The sequence below is a fragment of the Eupeodes corollae genome, chromosome 2 (assembly GCF_945859685.1).
Source record: "Eupeodes corollae chromosome 2, idEupCoro1.1, whole genome shotgun sequence".
Lineage (NCBI taxonomy): Eukaryota > Metazoa > Arthropoda > Insecta > Diptera > Syrphidae > Eupeodes > Eupeodes corollae.
The window spans coordinates 55115027-55135951 of NC_079148.1; the positions used below are offsets into that span (position 1 = coordinate 55115027).

General features: G+C 34.3%; 3 protein-coding genes across 3 annotated transcripts; all 3 read left to right on the forward strand.

Annotated features, from left to right (window-relative positions):
* The first annotated feature begins 4243 nt into the window (after positions 1-4243).
* LOC129947195 (uncharacterized) lies at positions 4244-6196 on the forward strand. Its single transcript, XM_056057647.1, has 2 exons — positions 4244-4323; positions 4407-6196. The coding sequence occupies exons 1-2, from the start codon at positions 4282-4284 to the stop codon at positions 6147-6149; spliced, it is 1785 nt and encodes a 594-aa protein (XP_055913622.1). The 5' UTR covers positions 4244-4281; the 3' UTR covers positions 6150-6196.
* A 4491-nt stretch (positions 6197-10687) lies between these two features.
* On the forward strand, positions 10688-11903 carry LOC129947604 (chorion protein S36). The gene is made up of 2 exons (XM_056058233.1): positions 10688-10810; positions 10883-11903. Exons 1-2 carry the CDS (start codon positions 10766-10768, stop codon positions 11705-11707), a joined length of 870 nt encoding a protein of 289 aa, XP_055914208.1. The 5' UTR covers positions 10688-10765; the 3' UTR covers positions 11708-11903.
* A 3361-nt stretch (positions 11904-15264) lies between these two features.
* On the forward strand, positions 15265-16706 carry LOC129947186 (chorion protein S38). The gene is made up of 2 exons (XM_056057639.1): positions 15265-15527; positions 15617-16706. Exons 1-2 carry the CDS (start codon positions 15483-15485, stop codon positions 16562-16564), a joined length of 993 nt encoding a protein of 330 aa, XP_055913614.1. The 5' UTR covers positions 15265-15482; the 3' UTR covers positions 16565-16706.
* Positions 16707-20925: the final 4219 nt, after the last annotated feature.

A 20925-nucleotide genomic window follows, 5' to 3' on the forward strand; every position in this document is an offset into this window, starting at 1 on the left:
AATATGTGAGAAAAAAGATGTATTATTCGGTAAATTTTCGAACGTTATAACACACAACGCCAAGGTTATGGAGTGGCAACAAATTTTTGAAAATATAAAATCCCATGGAATTTTAATGAAATATCAATAAAAATTTTTTTCAGTCAATGCTTGATCCAATTTGTCCTATTATTTCCTCCGCCTTTACACGTTCCAAGCGAAACTTGTGATTTAAAAGTATCCGAAATTTCAAAATTTATACGCGGTTGAAACATTTTTCTTCGTCTACGTAAATGTTGCACGAAATGGTCACTTAAAAAACTATCGGTGCTACTATGCCTGCGACGACGTAGCAACATTCTTAAACTGGGAGACAATATTCTTATTGCAAATTACAAATTGTAATGAAATCTACACATCATCTTTCTATTGTAAGAAATTTTCATAAACTGCACAAAATTGTAAATATATGTATTTGATTTGGTGGAACACAAACTTACAAAAAAAAATTATTTTCCAAATTTGTATTTGTACACTACAACAAAAAAACGTTTTGGTGAAACGCAAATAATGAAATTTCTACAATTTTCCCTTGTAATCTACAACTACAATTTTGTAACACAATTATCTCGTGAAACAGAAAAAATCAATATTTCTACAAATTTGTTAAAAAAGCACTTGTTATTTACAATTTGTAATTTGGTGAAATAGACCACAGAGTCGAATGTAAAAACCGTCTTTCAAAAACAAAATCTTATTTCGAAAATATAAATAAAATTGATCAATTTATATTAATTTTTTAGTGTCAAAACTCTATGAATGGAGTTTTTATAATTTTATATCTCAAATATTATTTATCGCACCATATTTAAAAAAGAAGAAAAGAAATAAAAATCTAATTTCATTGCTTAATGATGATGAAATAGAAATTATGTTTATAAGTTAATTTCAAAATTTTACATTCACTCGAAATGAAATTGAAATCAATTCAAAATGAAAATTAGAGTTCTGAAATTTCCTTTTAACAATAACGATTTCTTTTTTTTTTAAGAATTTAAAATTTATTTGTTCTACATTTCGATTTTTAAATTAAGAGTGATTTGAATACGATAAGATTAAATAATTTAAAAACAGAAGTAAATTCAAATATTGAAAATGTAACTTAACTAGTTTTTGAAAAAGACACTTGTGGACTTGGGGAAAGTTGACTTCAAATAAAATGATTTTTTAGCACTTTTTAATGATTTTAACTGATGATGGATCGATAAAATTAAATAAACAATTTCACTCGATTTCGAAATTTTATTATTAATAAATAAAATAAATTGGGTGGCGCAACAGTCCGTTTGAGAACTAGGACCTAGTGACTGACAACTCTCAACCATTCCTGTGTGCGAGTACTGTCAGGGATGGAAGGACCTACAGTTTTAAGCCGAATCCGAACGGCAAATTTGAGAAAGCACTTTTCATGACAAGAATTACTCTTGGAGGTTTTTGTCAATTCCTCGCAAGAGGCAGTACCCGTGAAAAAAACTTTAGGCGGCATAGGCAGGGATCTAATCCAAGACCTCTCGCATGACAGTCCAACGCACTAACCATCATGCTACGGGTACTTCCCAAATTTTATTATTATTGTCGTTAATTTTAACTCAATTTTCTAGAACTAATGAAAATTAAGAGGGGTTGAGGGAGGTCAAATTTGAACTTTAATCAAAGATAAGGGGAAAACGTCAGAATTCAAAAATACGAGCTTTACATGAAAAGTTCCCGAACTCACCCTGAAGATGGTGGCACTAGTCATTTAAAGCTAGTACCGTGGTATTGCATCTCTTGATAGTAACTTACTAAGTTTTCAGGCATTTTGGATGCGTGGTTTTTAGTCAAGCGCCATTTTAGTGATTCAATGTGGGTGTTTTGGTGAATATGGAAAAAGTTGAGTATTGAGTTTTTGAAATTCAATACGTCTACGCTAATTAAAGTTGAATTGCGCTCTGTGTATGGGTACTTTACATTGTCTGTGAAATTTTGGGCAACTAGAATTAAATGTGGCCGTAAGGATTGAACATTATGGACGTCCAAAAACTGTAACTACCGACGATAACATTGCTTAAGTTTATCAAATGGTGTTAGGCAACAGGGGAAGTAGTAGAGGTTATAAAAATGTCTGAAGCACGTGTTTGTCACATTTTTAATCGAGATTTACTGCTGGAAAACAATGGTGACGGAGCCGGAGTCGGAAGAGTTGACTTATAACTTTGACGTCCGACACTTTTGACGTCTATCATTTTTGGCACATCAAATTTGTTTGTGCATTAAATTAATATTTTTCATTGCGGTTGTTTGAATAAATAAAAAAGTTAAACTAAATCAAATAAACAGTTAAATTGAATCAAATAAAATTTAAATTAAAGAATACAAAATGGATGAATCGGAACAAATTATTCAAGCGGTCAGTGAAAGGGACGTCCTTTGGAATTTGGAAAACAGACACTACAAAAACAATAAAATCAAATCAAAGGAATGAGAAGCAATTGCCCAACAGTTAAATATGCCAAGTGTGTTTTGTATGATGTTGTTTTTTTAATTTTTATAATTTATGTTTTCTTTTTTAGTGGAATTCATTAACTTTACTATAGTATTTTAAATAAATATACGACATTTCAAAAATTGACATTATTAAAATTATATCTTCGCTTTCAAAATCTATTTTATTAAATAATTTTAAAACTCAGTTAAACTCAAACCAAATGATAAGTATCAAATCAATAATTTCAAAATACAACTAAATCTATATCAAACGTCAAAAAGTCGTACGACGCATTTTGTGCGTACTTCTGTTAACGTGCGACAAGCTGTGACAGCTATTCCGACTCCGGAACCGTCTGCGGCTCCGATTTTTGCATTGTGTTCCAGCAGTTAGGCATGGAAAAGTTGTCGGCGTCTTAAATCCCACGTTTACTCACGGTAAACAAAAAACTTGTTCGGGTGAACGTCTCCAAGGTTCTGTGCAAGCTAAGTTTAGCCGCAATAAATCTGAGTTTTAGATGACTGACTTCTTTTTGATCACTCATCTGAAAACTGCGCTCGGAGCACAAGGATTTTTGTGAAATGAAGTCATTTACCTTCGTGAACATATATTTTGCATAGAAAAACGCTGGGCGCTATTTTGACACTCTTCTTCTCCCCGTGATGCTCCAGACTATAGCATCACGGGGAGAAGAAGAGTGTATATTCTAAAATACGAATAAATGATAGATTAATTTCTGGAAATATTTGCCTATTTTTTTAGTTCATAACAAAAGTTTTACGCCGGCATTTTTTAATTAATTGTTTAAATGTTATATAAAAAAATATGTTTTTTTATTTGCTTTCGTAATTATTAATAAATTTATATTTCTTCATATATACATACTTAAGAGAAATTGTGTTTCAAAAACATCAATAAATAATTGATTAAAAAAAGTTATGTAAAATTAAACTATTAACTTAAAAGGTGAGATGGTCCAAAGCCATTGAAGTTATTTTTTTTTAAAGGAAACAAACAAAAAAAACAGTCCACAATTTTATCTTATATTAGAACAATTGTTCTCGATTTTTTCTGAAACCAATACCTATTGAATAGAACTAGTTAACATAGTAAGAAAAAATAATTGAGAATACTGAAAAAAGATAAAAAGCAATCTTATATATTGTTAAAAATGTATGGCAAGATACAAAAAACGAACACGAATAAAGACGAAGATTAATTTGTTCTATAATAATTTAAAATTTCTGCTACATAAATTTGGAGCCGAGCTGGTATTTTTAGTAGTAGTGTAGTGGCTTAGCGGGTTTCGACCTCAAGCTTTATTCTATAAAAAAACAATAATCATTTTCACACACATATCTTCTTTTCAATCATATTTTATATTTATAAAAAGAACAATTTTGATTTTCAACACCGTTTTAATTAAGTTCGATAATATTTTTGCCTACTAGACAAATTTCTATAAACGTATCATTCTCATGTTTTATCATCATCATTCCAATGACTCATTTCTAAAATCATTCTCATTTATTTTGAACTAAGCAATGACCTTTTTCTTTTGGCTCAAACAATTGAACTTCTTTACCTTGACTGCAAGTTAAAGAAAATATCGTGCATGCTTTTTGTGGATTTCTCTCTCAACATCACGTAAATTAGTTGAGTCACATCAAAGAATTAATAAATTGATAATAATTAAAAAGTCTAGAAACTTATATTTAAGCGCATTGATTCGAACAATGATGATTCAGTCTACAATGTAATAGAACAGAAACATTATGATACAAATTAGTGTTTTCTTGTTTCTTCCCTTAACCAGTGTAAGTTTATATCAATAAATTAATATACAAGAACAAGTATTTATTAGGGTTTGTTTTGTTTTGTTTATTTTTCAAAAACACAGGTTTTAGCATATCCATCATCACCAATTAATAAAAATAATGATCGATATGAACTATCCAATGAATTCTTGATCCGTCATTTTGGCTCGGATTTCAAAGATGCTGTCCGTTTTAATATTCAGCCATCGGGAGTTCCCAACACTGGAAACATGTTGCAAAAACATTATCCCGAAACTATTGCTCCAAATCGATATTCAAAAAGATCATACGAATTAAATACGCCACAGCTGGTTCAACAGCAAAATCGTATGCCGGAGAATTTTATGAAAGTGCAACTTCTATCGCCGGCTGAAATTGAAGCATTGGAAAGAGGTATGAAGGGCAAGGAGATGTATAAAAGTCCGATAGTGGTAACCCTACCAGATTTTACAGGGATGACACCAAGAAGCATTAATCATCCAACGCTGTCGCCGACTGTTCCAAATACGGCTCCTATTGTCTACCAAAACCGGATGCAGCCAAATTACTTCCAACACAAACAACCGATTTGGCCCCAAACTCCACAATATGTGCCCTACAATCCATCAATGGCATACCAACAGCCCTCAAGACCACTCATTGAGAAATCAATGCAGCCTTCTTTTGAAAAGTTCTTGATGTTGAAACCGACACCGCCTATTAGTTTCCACAATCTCTATGAACAAAATCCAATGCCGGCAAAAGAAAACAAAATGGAGGCTTTGGTAAAGCCCTCGTTTGATAAAGTTCTAGGGACTACACACCAGCAATCTTCGAATGAGTCGAATGAGTCTTCTCAGGAGCAACAATCGTGTGGGCAGTCAGCCTGTGAGCAGTCTTCAAGCGGGCACAATTTAAAAGAGGAAACAAATGAGCCTTCATTTGACCAATCAATGCATCAGACTCCAACTGAAGAAACACCGTCATCAACCGATGAGGTACAGTGTTCAAATGATGAGATTATGCCTCATACCGATGAAATGCAGCCTTTAACCATAAAGATGCAGCCTTCAATCGATAACATGCAGGCTTTAACCATAAGGGTCCAGCCTCTAACTGATAATATGGAGCCTTTAACTGATAAACTGCAGCCTTTCACCATAAATATGCAGCCCTTATCCAATAGTATGCAGCCTTCAAACGATGAAATGCAGTCTGTTACCAATAAAGTCCAGACTTTAACAGAAAAGATGCAACCTCTTACCATGAACATGCAGCCTTCAACTGATAATATGAAGCCTTCAAATGATAAGATGCAGCCTTTCACTATGAACATGCATCCCATAACCGATAGTATGCAGTCTTCAAACCATAAAATGCAGCCTTTAACAAATATAGTACAGCCTTTAACCGATACAAAACAGCCATCCACAACCGATAAGCAGCCTCAATCAGATAAAGTGCATCAATCTTCGAGCGATCAAACACAGTCTACAAGTGAGTTAATAAACCCTTCAAATATAGCGGTCCCACCTTTTTACAGAAAGGTTCAAGCTACATTTGAGGGAACTCCGGATTCATATTACACTCTGCGATATCCTAGTTATGAAGATATCAGTTCTTCATACCATCCGCAACCATCGAATGGTGAATTTAAGAAATACCATCGATATGAAGAAAACCATGAGCCTTTCTTCAGCAGAATGACGTTTTATGAAAAGAGTTCATCTTCTGACTCAAGCCGACAATCTTCGAACGGTAAAAACCATGACCGGAATTCAGATTCAGTCGATGTTGTGCGCGAAGTGAGACATGAATATCGTAATGATAAGAAAACTACTGCTTAAAAAATGTTACTGTTTTGTTTAATTTAATTTATTTTTATAAGAACCAACGGATGTGATAATAAATTAGAAAATAAGTTTTAAAATGTTGTTTTCTTTTTATTAGAAATTGTTAGACCGAAGTAAAGTTATAGAGACTACAGTTAACTGAGCTGATTCAATAAGAAGTTTGATTAAATAAGATTGAGTTCTTCTCGAAAACAAATAATTGTTTACACTTCTTTTGCTTTCGACTAACTTTATTTTGTTGCTCGTTTTTTATTTTGTTTTTTGACCTCATTCGTACCCGAGCAAAGTTGCAATTATTTTATTGCTATTGCTCGTGTGGCATGTAGCGAATATTTGTAATGAATTTTAACAACTTTAATACCGTTCCAATTTTAGTAATAATGACATAGATTGTATCTGTCAAATGTCAAAGAAAATGTCTTCGAGAGTGACATATACTCAAATAGCAGCTAATTCACAGTGTTTCAGTGTGTACCGTCCCATTTCTGGTAATAATAATATAGTTCTTATTTGTTAAATGTCAAAGCAAGAGATCTTCAAGAGTGACATATGCTCAAAATAGCAGTTTATTTAATAGCCTATATATAGTCGTAATATAGAAATATTATAAATAAACTCGGCGAAAAATAAGATCTAACAAAAAAGAAACAATATTCCAGCCGACCGACGCACGATTCTTGCAATAGGATTACAAATACGCATGTTTGTATAAAAATGTAAATATAAGGGGTTTTTGTCCATAGGGATTTGACAACTTTGAATTGAATTTGTAAACGCACCCTTTTACTACTCATAGAACTGTCACTGTCAATTTATTCAGTAAACTCAAAATTTAAAACATGCGGCAAAGTATATACTATGAACTAGGAACGTCTGAAAATTATAAACTTTTTCGAAATTTGGAGCCGATCACCACAACTAAAGGGTGATTTTTTTGAGGTTAGGATTTTCATGCATTAGTATTTGACAGATCACGCGGGATTTCAGACATGGTGTCAAAGAGAAAGATGCTCAGTATGCTTTGACATTTCATCATGAATAGATTTACTAACGAGCAACGCTTGCAAATCATTGAATTTTATTACCAAAATCAGTGTTCGGTTCGAAATGTGTTTCGCGCTTTACGTCCGATTTATGGTCTACATAATCGACCAAGTGAGCAAACAATTAATGCGATTGTGACCAAGTTTCGCACTCAGTTTACTTTATTGGACATTAAACCAACCACACGAATGCGTACAGTGCGTACAGAAGAGAATATTGGGTCTGTTTCTGAGAGTGTTGCTGAAGACCGTGAAATGTCGATTCGTCGCCGTTCGCAGCAATTGGGTTTGTGTTAATTGACCACATGGAAGATTTTACGCAAAGATCTTGGTGTAAAACCGTATAAAATACAGCTCGTGCAAGAACTGAAGCCGAACGATCTGCCACAACATCGAATTTTCAGTGAATGGGCCCTAGAAAAGTTGGCAGAAAATCCGCTTTTTTATAGACAAATTTTGTTCAGCTATGAGGTTCATTCCTGGTTGAATGGCTACGTAAATAAGCAAAATTGCCGCATTTGGAGTGAAGAGCAACCAGAAGCCGTTCAAGAACTGCCCATGCATCCCGAAAAATGCACTGTTTGGTGTGGTTTGTACGCTAGTGGAATCATTGGACCGTATTTTTTCAAAGATGCTGTTGGACGCAACGTTACGGTGAATGGCGATCGCTATCGTTCAATGCTAACAAACTTTTTGTTGCCAAAAATGGAAGAACTGAACTTGGTTGACATGTGGTTTCAACAAGATGGCGCTACATGCCACACAGCTCGCGATTCTATGGCCATTTTGAGGGAAAACTTCGGAGAACAATTCATCTCAAGGAATGGACCGGTAAATTGGCCCCCAAGATCATGCGATTTGACGCCTTTAGACTATTTTTTGTGGGGCTACGTTAAGTCTAAAGTCTACACAAATAAGCCAGCAACTATTCCAGCTTTGGAAGACAACATTCGGGCTATTCCGTCCGAAATGCTCGAAAAAGTTACCCAAAATTGGACTTTCCGAATGGACCACCTAAGACACAGCCGCGGTCAACATTTAAATGAAATTATCTTCAAAAAATAAATGTCATGGACCAATTTAACGTTTCAAATAAAGAATCGATGAGATTTTGCAAATTTTATGCGTTTTTTTTTTTTTAAGTTCTCAAGCTCTTAAAAAATCACCGTTTATATGAGCGTTAACCCCAATTCTTAGTTGTAATGCTGGCCCTATCTCAATAGATAAATTGGTTCGTCAATAAGCAAAACATGTGTTAAATCTCTATTTCTTACAAGAATTACCACTTCATCCATACAAAAGAATTGCTACCAGCGGTTTGCATTTTCGAAGATAACTATCGTCACGTTACTGACTTATGACCAGCTCTATCGAGCCATGATTACCGATTATTTTTGTCTTAATTGGAGGATATGGACTTGGGCACAAAGTTGTTTCAACAGGTTTGTGCGACAAGCCGAACAGCACATTTTACAATCCATTTATTCAAGAGTAAGTTTGATAAGCCTCAAGAAATGTGCCAGTCGATTGACAGCCTCGTTCATCCAACTTAACGTCTTTAGACTATTTTCTTTCTGGCTGCATCAAGTATTGGGTTTATGCCAACAAATCGATGACGCCGGCGTTGAAAGAACTCAGAGCCAATGTCAGTAGCCGTGTCATCGAAAATTAGGTTCAACGAATCTAAAACGTTCTTGCATGGGCCATATGAAAAAAGCGAGTTCCATTCATAAATGTTTTAAATGTACTTCATAATAGCTTTTGATGTTTGTGTATTATTTAAAAAAAAAATTGTGAAGTCCTCATTGGAAAACCCGATACATAAGATCGAATCATAAAAAGAAAAAGGAGATCTATAACAAAAAAGTACCCCTGGGGTGACCTGTTTTTTTTAGAAGTCTCATCACTCAACCTTTGTAAGAGTTTAGACCAAAACATTTTGTTCTTCAAAATTTAAAAAGCTTTTGAGTTTCATTTGAATCAAAAACAAAAACAATTTCAGTCTTGCAAAGAGTTAAATCTCGAACGAGAGGTGAGCTCAAAAATGTAATATTATAAAAAATCGAATCATCTTTCGGAAAAATAGAAATCAAATGTTTCCCTTTTTTGCGTCAAAACATTCAGACTTCAAAGGCTATGTGAACAATTCCTGAAAACAAATGGGACCTATCTTGAATTTCCCACATAATTTTCTTATCTCACGAAATGTGTTTTCCTCGGACAATTTCCCTGAAATCTTCTTACCGACAGCAAGTAATTCCGGGGAAACTTTTAAGCATGTTCGAGAGGGTAAATAATTCTGAGGGAAATTTGTAGTCACGATAGGTATCCAAATTTGGTTAATTAATAAAACAAATTGGTATTCTGCATTGCCGACAATAATTCGTCTGCTTGGAGGTAAAAGTCATTAAGTAACAAAATCAAAATTTTTCAGGAGACAAAAAAAACGGGGATACGCTCATTAAAAATAGGAAAATGATAAATTTAAATAAAATTTTCTCATTATAGTGACTTTTTATACTTATGGGAAATGATAAATCAACACACAATGACTTTTTCTCGAATGTGGAAAAAAAAGTTCCCTCAGAATAATTTGGAATAAAAAAAAAAAAACAATTTAAATGGAAATTCTTGTTAAAATGCAGTTTTCTAATACAAAAGAGTACTTTTACTGTTTCAGAATAATTTTAAAAATAACAAGTTTCAAAATCGTTTGGATTCTTTCGTAGTTTTTATTATTCAATTATCTTTTCTTTCAATTGAAAATATGTCAACAAAACTTGGTGTCATTGCACAATTTGGACATAAATTGTAGTTTAAGTTTCTCATTTAAAAACAACAATAAGACACCAGTGCAGGAACTTTTCTTTGCTTATTTAATATTTGTTTGTTTGTTTGTTTGTTTCTCTGAGCAGGAGTTAGTAAATTCATTGCCTCTTTTATTTATTTAAGTATGTTTCTTTTTAAACTTAAAACTTCTTAGTGAATCCCTCTTGGTCTCATGGTGATGCGATGGTTTTTTTTAATCCAACTTCCATCACACTCTTTTTTTATTAATTAAATTTTGAGTATATGGTTTCAATTTTTATAGATTTCGAAATGAAAATCTATTGAACTTACAACATGGTCCTAAATTTGTTTTAACAGTCTCGCAAAAAACCAAACCACTCTTATTCTATAAACGACTTTCCTTTTTTACTTAAAATGTTGAAATTTGTAAATTTGAAACATTTTTAACTGAAAAGTCGTGTCAACCACATACATGTATTTTTGGCATAACCCAAACCAAACACATTTAGTTAAAAATTCGTGTTCTTTAAACCAAACACAAACGATGCTCTTTAATGTTGGCTTAAAATAAAAACAAAAAAACGTTCTTTGTGACTTCTTAACATTTTCGTTTTTTTTTCGGTTCGTTTGAAAAATTAAAACCCCAGACAATGCAGATGGGAATGTGCGATTAAATCACGTATTTGTACGATCAAGCATTAAATTCAAATTGATATATAAATAAGTTGATGATAACGGAAGAGATCATTAGCAGCAAAACTTTAGGTTTCAAACAACATGAAGTTAAAGTTTTTTATCGCAGTGGTTGCAGCCATAGCACCGGTAAGTTATTAAACACCTATGCACATATTTATAATGGAAATATGTTTGCTAACATCCGTTTCTACGTTTTAGCTTACACTTTGCCAAGACCTGTTGCAAAATGGTCAATCACCCTTCGTGTTGGGACAAATGAACCAACTTAATGGTTTCAGTCTAAGTGGCTCCGACAGCCAAGCTCAGGCTCAAGCTCAGGCCCAGTCACAATCTCATTCCAACTCCTTCCAGGAGCAATCAAATCTTGGTATTGCTAATTTCAATGGCAGTCCATTGCAATCATACCTGAACGCTCTGCAAACTGGTCCAACTGCCAACGGATCACCCGCAATTGCTGGAGTTCCTGTTCTTTCCGGACTCGGAATTCCTGGTGCTGCATCACCTCTGCCAGCTTACAATCCTTACACCAACCAGGATGCTATCCAAGAGTCTTTGGCTGAAACTAACTTAGCTGCCAAGATCCGTCAAGGAGCCGTTCAAGTTGTTCCACCAAATCTATCACATCAGGCTGTTCTTCAATCCATGCATGTCCCAGTTCAAGGACGTTATGGCAACCGAGTGTACGCTACCCAGCCATTGCCACCAATGGTCGTCACACAACCTGGCTCGCCAACCATCCAAATCAGCAGTGGTCCAGCCGCAGAAGTCAGAGCAGCTCCAGTCATCTACAGACAACCACCAAGCATTGTTTACCAAAATGAGATCATCACCAGACAGCCAGCTCCACTTAGTCTAAACCCAGTTTACGTTAAGGTCTACAAACCAGGCAAGCAGGCTGTAGTACCAAATGTAGGAAGCGTAGGAAACTACGGAAGCATTGGAGGCATTGGAAGCTTAGGAAACATCGCAGGCGTAGGAAACGGACCAGCTGGTACCCCTTGCGGTTGCACCGGAAGCTTCTAAAATGTTAAATGTTTTTGCAAGCATTTTGAAAAAAAAAAAATTAGGAAAATTGTAAACAACAAAATTGAATGCGTTGCAAATAAATTTAGTTTATAAGACAAAATCCGATGTTTATACATATTTATTTCAAGCTTTATGCGAGCCATGTACTGCGGGTGAATAAAAAGTTTAAGTATACATAAAAGAATAATTGTTGTTGTGTTCTATTGCAATTTACTCATGCACTCTATTTTGCCTTTTCTGGAAAAATACAATATTGTTTTCTTAGAAAGTCATACAAGTTAAAACTTAAATATTTGACTATTTCAAAGACTCTGCTTAATGTTTTTTCCTGATTTGGAAAAATAAAAAAAAACTTTTGGGGCTCATATTTCTAGTTGTAAAATCAAAAATGTTTATTCAGTGTTTAAAAAACTTAATATTCATCAAATTCGGTGAATTAAATAAGATTTAACCGAATTGCCTTTAAACAAATATTTTTGTATAAACGATAAATCCTAAATTAAACAATATACAAAATTGTTCCATTAAAATAACTGAACTAGTACAAAAAGATTTACAATTGTAGAACATTATTTATTTAGAAATTGTATCCTTGAATCAGGGATTAATTGGGGCGTATTCATAGAGAATTACTAAAGTCGTGATTTCCTGATCTATAGTTTAAGGCTTGTTGGTTAAATAAACACAGCTCTTATTCATAGTCGATTTTCTAGCTGTGTTTATTAAAACCCCAGGTTAAGGTTGTATTCTACTACAATCATACTTCAAATGACAGGTCAAAGCAAAAAAATACTGTCATATTTTCAAACTCGTTATTTTGTGCTGTCATTCCTTGAATTGGATGTCGAAAAAAGTAAGTAAAACAAAACTATTTCATAGAAAATCAAAAAAAAAAAACAACTAAAAACGTTCAATAATATTTTAGATGAAAACACAAACTGCAGGAAAATTCATCGCAGTCAGACAAAGAACGTTGTAGCGAAAATTGCCAAAAAGAACGGCTACACCAACAAGTTTACTTACAATTTTTCCAATATGATTCAGCTTTTCAATTCAGAAACAAAAATCGAATTTGACATTTGTCTGTGATAATAACTATGTAATTAAACACAGTATTTCCTATGTATATAGTTAAAACACAGGTTTATCTCTAAACTTAGGTTTAAATTTATTTATAAATAACCTAAACTCTGGATTTGCTTAGTAACAGCTTAGCAAGAGTTTAGCAAACATCTATGAATATGCCCCATTAAGTTAACCCTAAATCAGCTCAGTTGTTCATCTAATGAATTCCTACAATCAAACAAACTTTTTACAAAATTTGAAAAATGTTTTCGAAGATTCTATTTCTATTTTTGATGAATCAGTAAAATAGTCCAACATTTAAAAGATATTCTTAGCAATTACATCAAATTAAAGATATAAACACCTTGTTTTTATTTCTCATCACTGTAATGTTTTTAAGCACATCGAGTACGTTCAAACGGCTTCATTAAGTTCAAACTTGGAATTGTTTACTTCACTAAGAAACTGACAAATCATTATATGCGTCCCAGTTTTGTCAAAAACAAAACTCCCAATGTTCTAAGCAAATATATCTTTTTCGTAAATAAATAGTTTGCAATAATGTTTAGTTTATTTACTGTGCTCCAATATTCTGAAATTCTAGAATTGTAATAACTAAAACTTTTTAGACACTGCAGTTAAGTTATGACTTTGAATTTATTTCCATTTTAAGAACAAATTTGACTTTAAAGTTTAAACTCGTTTTAAAAAGTCATAAGTTAAAGTCAATTGACCAAGTCATTTTGACTGCACATTTTTTCATTTTGAAAGGTTTAAATGTTCCTCAATATTTAAAAGTCAGCAATTTATTTAAATGCAGTATGCAGACTTTTTTAAATTCAGCAAATCAGTGAGTCAGCAATTTTTTTACTTGAATCAATTTCTTGTGAACTTTATCATGATTCGAATCGTAATCGGAAACTTTATTCACATTTAAAACTGACTTTTATGACTTTTAAAACCCAAAAAGAGAGTGCAGTCAAAATGATTCAGTGGCTGCGTTCAGACAGATAGAAAATAACAGCTGATGAATAACAACTGAGATGTCAAAAAAGGAATCCAAAGGTATCCAAGAATTTCTGGGGTATGTAGGTATCTGACAGGACAGCTGTTTCAACACATGGTTGAATTTCAAGAAAGTTGAAAATTGATTTCAGCTTTTTTTATTTGTTGGTAAACAGAGATACAAATGTTATTTGAAGTTGTATTTGAGTATGTTCTGTATATTATAGACGGTGAAGAAGATGTTGCCTCCGAATTTTATTAATTATTTTTATCTTACAACAATTGTGGCTCCGAAGCTTATTCTTCTGCTTTTTTTGAACAGCTGAAACAACTATCTCAATACAGCTATCCAACTCGGTTAACAAGGTACCTAAAAATCCACCAACACGAGATTGAACGCACGATTTTAAAAGTCAAAATCAAGTCACGAGTTTTAACTTTTAGCTACAAATTTTAGTTTAATCTTTACAACTCTGGCCAAATGCGCTTGTTACCAAATTTTGTACGTAGGAATAGTCCGGGACGTAAATAATAGGATCAAGGAAACTTTGAAAGTTTTTTGAAAAACTAAACTCACTGTCAACAATCTAGCTCTAAGTCTTATGAATTCTACATTATCGTAGAAAAAATGCTTCTCTTTTGAAACGATTTACTATTTAATATTTTAAAAACCCAATTTTGTACAATTGTGGAGGTAAAAAAAACAGCAGAATTAAGCAGTTTAAATGATCTGCAACGAAAAGGATGTTTTCTTAGACTCTTCTCATGTCCCTTGAGAAATGTTATTTATATTTTTATTTTTATTTTTGTTCAGAAATAAATGGATTCATCAATCAATGTTAGGTACCTATAATTAAAATTAAAACAATTTTTTCAAAAGCAAACACATATGTTTGTACATATGTAATGTACAAGGTTCAAGTAATGTACAAGTTCCCATATATTTAACAAAAGAAATTGAATCTCTGTAAAATAAAACTCAATATTGACGAGTTAAGAGTTCGTGTTTTGAAAATATCCCATTATACATGTTTTAACACATTCGAATCGCTCACAATTAGAGCATTTTTAAACTTCTTAAACAAGGCTTTACATAAACAAAGTAAAACCTTTGTTAATAACGAATAAATAGGTTCTAAGAACCTGGAACTTTTACCCAATACCCCTTTTCGTTTCGTGGCACGACACTAGTGTACAAAATTATCTTCCTTAGATATGAAATTATTTGAAAAGAACTCCAAAGAAAATAATTTGCTTACAAAACTTGCATAAACATACAAACTCTCAGTGATTCATTGAAAAAACATAATTTTTAATCTAAAGAAAAAATCTAATCACTTTTTTATATCCGATTCTAGTAAAAAACAATTAAAGCATTCTTCCGAACTACCATTAATGTATACACAAATATTTGTATTAGATTTTTTTTAAATAAAATTTTGATTATTACACTTCCAGACCACGTTTATTTTTGAGCTTAGTGTTTTTTTATGTTGTTTTCATTCGGCTAGAGCACGCAAATTTAATCACCAAGCGAATACCTTTAAACTGTCTTTTTACTCAAAAAGCCAAAACAAAAGTCTTGTTTTAAAATTTCTTCAAATGTCACGTAATCAAACATTGGGCCTTTTCAAGATGCAACATATTTAAACAACTTGTCGTAGACGACCGTTAGCAGTCTCATAGGTGTCTCAAAGATAGAATGAATACATTTAGTTTATTGTTTCAAGTCGTGATTGCATTTGTGGTGAGTATCTTCTACCTATAAAATAAATGAAAACCAAATGTAGCCTTCAAGTTTTCTGATAACATAAATTGTATTTTAATCATATTTAGGCGGTAAACTGCCAGCAACAATATTTGCAACAGCCGTGTTCTGGAAATGTTGGACACTTTGACCAACAGTTGTTGGATTCACATTCCAACTCTGGTGCTTCAGCGGGTGCAAATGCTGGTTCCAACAGCCAAAACTCAATTTTCAACAACAATGGTCAATTGATTTCTGGACCAGGTGGTCTAGTCGGACCAATCTCTGGATCGGTTTCTGGACCATTATCTGGACCAATTGGTGGACCTTACAATGGTCCATCGGCTTCCCAGTACAATTACGCCGCAGTAGACCCTAGAGCCCAAAACACCCAAGTCTCTGAATCTTACCACTCAAACAAGGGCGAGATCCTTATCCATCGTCCAGCTCCAATTATTGTTAAGCGCCCACCCACCAGGGTTCTAGTCAACCATCCTCCAATTGTTGTCAAGCCAGCTCCAGTTGTCCTACACAAGCCCCCACCAGTAATTATGCGTAAGGTATTCGTCAAGCAACACCCACGTCCAGTCAAGGTTGAGCCAGTGTACGTCAACGTTGTTAAGCCCCCAGCAGAGAAATACTTCGTTAACGAGAAGGCCTCGCAAGGAGCTGCTGGAGTTGGATACAACCAATTCCAACAAGGTCAATCATACTTCCAAGGACCATCAGGTCAACTCGTTGGACCAGCTCAATTCATTGGAGGAGCAGGTCAATTCACCAACGGTGGACCAGCAGCTCAATTCGCCAACGGATTAGCCGGTCCATACGGTAATGGATTAGCCGGTCAATACGTCAACGGACCAGCTCAACTCATCAGTGGGCCAGCCCAATACGCCAACGGACCAGTTTTCTCAACTGGACCAGCTCAATTTTCCTTCCAAAACGGCCATTCTGATTCCCAGTCACAAGCTCAAGCACAGGCTTCCACTCACTCTGAATCAGATTCACACAACCAACAACAACAGTTGTCTTTGTAATCCGACAAATACAAATACAATACAGTTCTTAAGTAGGAATATGAATGTGTTTGCAGAATAGAAAAAACACATTGAAAATATTTTGGAAAAAAATGTATTTATAAACAAACGAATTTCCTTAAATAAAATGTATTTTTTTTAACTCGATGTTTTTTATTTCTTAAAATATCAGTCACAATAGATTCTCAAAAGTTGTACAATTTATCCAAACACATCTACTACAGTATTACCTGTTGTATCGGATCCTCAGTTCAAAACCTATAATGCCTCAGCCAGATGAACAATCGCATCGTTTTATTGAAATGTTTACATTATGGTTATGACAAAACATTGCTCACCTTGGAAAAGTGTCTTCAGATATTAATATTAATATTCATTAAAAAATTACATTGCATGAATTCCGATACACTAAGTTTAAAATTTTTGTATCGCCAATTCCCTCATTGGACACAAGTTATGATGACTCGACTATTTCGCATTTTATGATAGGTCTGAGCTATTCCAACGTCGTCGTCATATGCTTGTTGTTATAAGCCAATGAGTTAAAGTAGCCCCAAAGAAAATAGTGTTGAGGGGAGTGGGTCTAAATGCTGTATTAAAAAAATGCATGGTTCATGCTGTATTTTAAAATACTGTAAATTAAAAATACTGTAATATATAAATGTCAAAGTATTGTATCTCATAATACTGTGTCTGTATAATACTGTTTGTTAACATCAACGAAATAAAAGAACACATGGACATTTTTGACATATCAATTAGTTTGGTGCAATTGTTTATGCAATTGTTAAATATGATAAAAACAATTCATGTAAAAGTGTGACAGAGATACAAAAAAAGAAGAAGAAAAAAAAGAGAAAGAGAAAACAAGAAGACTATTCCATTCATTTGTTTTTTTTTATTAATTCAAAGACTATATGAACTATAGTTGCATATGTTATTGTTTAAGGGAAGTATATTAGAACATTATGGGAATGGCAAATTATTTTCATGCATTCATTAAAAAAGTAATCTGTTTTCAAAATTCTGTAAATAGATTGAAAAATAAAAACCGTTTTGATAATGAAAAAAAAGTGCGTACTTATTTTGATCATACAATATCCTGTACAAACAGTATTTTGAAATACAGTTTTATGATCCATACAATATTTTGAGCCCAACCCAGTGCAGAGGCGTTAAATCACTTGAACGAGCAATTGACAGGCCCATTTCTTTAGATAACACGCTGATCAAAATTCTTTTCTTGAAAACAATTTCGTCTTTTACTATTCAGCCATATCACGAATTCTATCGTAATCGGAAACTCTAACGAATCTCGAAAATAGCTATTACCAAATACGTTCGTAGTGGAGAATGTCATACAATTTTGTATTTGCAACGGATTTCGTGATACGTACTTTCGGGATTCTTAAAAGTTTCCCATTACGATGTGGTTCATGAAGCAAATGTGGATTTTCACCCGATCATTAATGCATAGTTTGCTTATTGACGAATTCATTGAGCAAAAAAACAAGATTCCTTACTGAAGATGATTCTGCGATGAAATTCATCATTTTGGCGCATCTTTTCCGAGTTGAAAAAAAAGCAAAGATATGAACCAACGAAAAACATTGGTTTAATTTTTTTTATAAAAAGCGCACACTTAAGGGGGTATTCTGGTCTAGAGACATGAATTTTAGGTAATTTTTGAAGTGCTGTAGAAAAAAGCAAGCAACAATTTTACCATACATTTTTTTATACATTATTTATTCACATTAGAAGCATACAAAAAAAAATAAAAAAGTAAAAAAAAAAATCAAAATTCCGTTAGTTATCAGTTCATGGAGTGGTGCGTCTCAAAAATTTGGTGCGTGACCATACCCACGATTTTAACTCTCCTAGAAATCTGAAATCAAAAACTAAAAAAGATTATGAATCTACAATAATGTCGCAATGTCTGGAACTACGGAAAAGTTACAAACATTTCTTTTTACAAAATGGCGGCTGTCTAAAGAAAAATATAAAAAATTTACCATTTTTTTGAACATTCTTCGATTTGTTAAAAATATTAAAAATGAAAATTTGGGGATGGCCGTAGTTCCGGACGTAGACAAGTCCCTAAAGAAGAATCTCTTAAAATTTCAAGTAAATCGGTTCGGCAGAACCTGAGAAATCGTGGGTATCAGATTCAAAAAGACAGTTCTGAGAAAAACGCGTTTAAAGTACCCCATTATGTCTTTTGTTCTATTAGTTGCAGCCCAACCGATTTGGATGGCTGCTCAGCAAAATACTTATTTCTCCGAAAATAATTTGAATTTGGGAAAATCCTCTCGTAGACATATTCTTAAATAATTAAACTATGAAAATATGAAAAGAAAAAAAAATCGATTTTTTTAATTTCTAGACCAGAATACCCCCTTAAGGGGATATTACTACCTTATTATGCAAAGACACAGTGTGAGCACTCTGAAAGAAAGGGAGAGAGGGGTTAAAAGGAGGTGTCGGTGGTTTTGAATTCCTGAATATTGCAATAGCTGGGAAAGACACAGTGTGGTAAGGAATTCCACATTCGCGTAGTTCGGCTAAAGAACGAATCTCTGTACGACTGAAGTTGGGCTCGAAAGTATACTGATTACTAGAAGAGCGAGTATTACGGTTGGAATGTTTAGGGGGAGGAACGCAGCTGGCTATTTCTCTAGAGCATAAACCGTTAAAATAGCGGTAAAAGAGGGTGATACAGGAAACCTTACGACGATGTTCGAGCGACGTAAATGATCCTATCATGTTACTATCACCAATAAATCTAAATGCTCTACGTTCAATACTGTCCAAGAGGCTTAAGTAAGTTGCAGGGGCACCAGCCCAGATATTGGAGTTATACTCAAGCTTTGGACGTATATAAGCCTTGTAAATAAAAGCCAGATCAGAGGGGGAGAAAAACTTCTTGGATTGCCTCAGAAAACCCAAACATCGTGCGTCATTTTTGGCGACATCGCGTATGTGATCGTTCCACAAGAGGTGGTTGGTGGTACACATACCGAGAATATCGAGATGTTAAGTCTCCTCGATGCAAGTGCCATCCAGGGTAATGGCAAGGGGCTATATTTCGCTTTAACGATACAAGACAGCATTGGGTTTTCGAAGCATTCAATTCCACGAGGTTTTTTATTCCCCATTGTACACTTCTCCAAATTATATAACGGCGATGACGAACCGAATTTCGCTGTAAGGGAGATAGAACCACTCAACCTCGGCGATGCAGATCAACAATTTCGCCTTTCCGGATCAAAATGAAGTGAAGATAGGTATATCTAAACTTAAGTCAAACAAAGCTGCTGGAGCTGACGGCATCGCTGCAGCAGGCGATAACTTGGTACGGAGCATGCCCCAACTAATCTGCAAAATATGGTCGAAAGAAAGCATACCCGATGAGTGGAATCTCAGCATAGTGTGCCCGATCCATAAGAAAGGAGACCCTCTAAACTGCGCCAACTACAGAGGCATCAGTCTCCTTAACATTGCGTATAAGATCCTCTCTGCCGTACTATGTGAACGTCTGAAGCCATTCGTCAACAACCTGATTGGTCCTTATCAGTGTGGCTTCAGACCAGGAAAGTCCACTATGGACCACATATTCACACTACGGCAGATCTTGGAAAAAACCGAGGAGCTTCAAATCGATACCCACCATCTCTTTATTGATTTTAAAGCTGCGTACGACAGCATCCATAGAGAAGAGCTCTACAGAGCAATGTCTAGTTTTAGGCATCCCTGTGAAACTTATCCATTTGTGCAGAATAACGATGGAGAATGCACGCTGCTCTATCAAGGTCTCGGAAAAGATCTCACCGATGCATTTGATGTCAAAAAAGGTTTTAGACAAGGCGATGCCCTGTCATGTGACTTCTTCAATATCGTTCTGGAAATAATTGTGCAGAACTCAACCGTCAACACTTGAGACACAATCTTCCAAAGATTCATCCAATTACTCGGATACGCAGATGATATTGACATAATTGGAAGATCAAAGCGTGATGTCAGTGGAGCGTTTTTGAGCATTTCGACGGAAGCGAAGAAGATGGGTTTAGTGGTCAATGAGGGCAAGACCAAGTATATGCTGGCATCAAAAAAGGACACTGAACGACGACGTCTTGGACAAAACGTCACCATTGACAGCTATAACTTTGAGGTAGTTAAGGACTTTGTCTACCTAGGCACCGCTAGAAACATAGACAACGACACCAGCGCTGAAATCAAACGAAGAATAACTATTGCAAATCTCTCTCGAGCATCTAAAATCACCATCTATAAGACACTCATCATCCCGGTTCTCATTTATGGCGCTGAGGCCTAGACCCTGTCAAAGAAAGATGAGAGCGTCT

Bases quoted from the DNA above. Each gene is read 5' to 3' on its own strand.
- LOC129947195 (XM_056057647.1), top strand. From the start codon at position 4,282: ATGATACAAATTAGTGTTTTCTTGTTTCTTCCCTTAACCAGT. The intron at 4,324-4,406 runs GTAAGTTTATAT...TCAAAAACACAG, and splicing joins TGTTTCTTCCCTTAACCAGT to GTTTTAGCATATCCATCATC.
- LOC129947604 (XM_056058233.1), top strand. From the start codon at position 10,766: ATGAAGTTAAAGTTTTTTATCGCAGTGGTTGCAGCCATAGCACCG. The intron at 10,811-10,882 runs GTAAGTTATTAA...TCTACGTTTTAG, and splicing joins TGGTTGCAGCCATAGCACCG to CTTACACTTTGCCAAGACCT.
- LOC129947186 (XM_056057639.1), top strand. From the start codon at position 15,483: ATGAATACATTTAGTTTATTGTTTCAAGTCGTGATTGCATTTGTG. The intron at 15,528-15,616 runs GTGAGTATCTTC...AATCATATTTAG, and splicing joins AAGTCGTGATTGCATTTGTG to GCGGTAAACTGCCAGCAACA.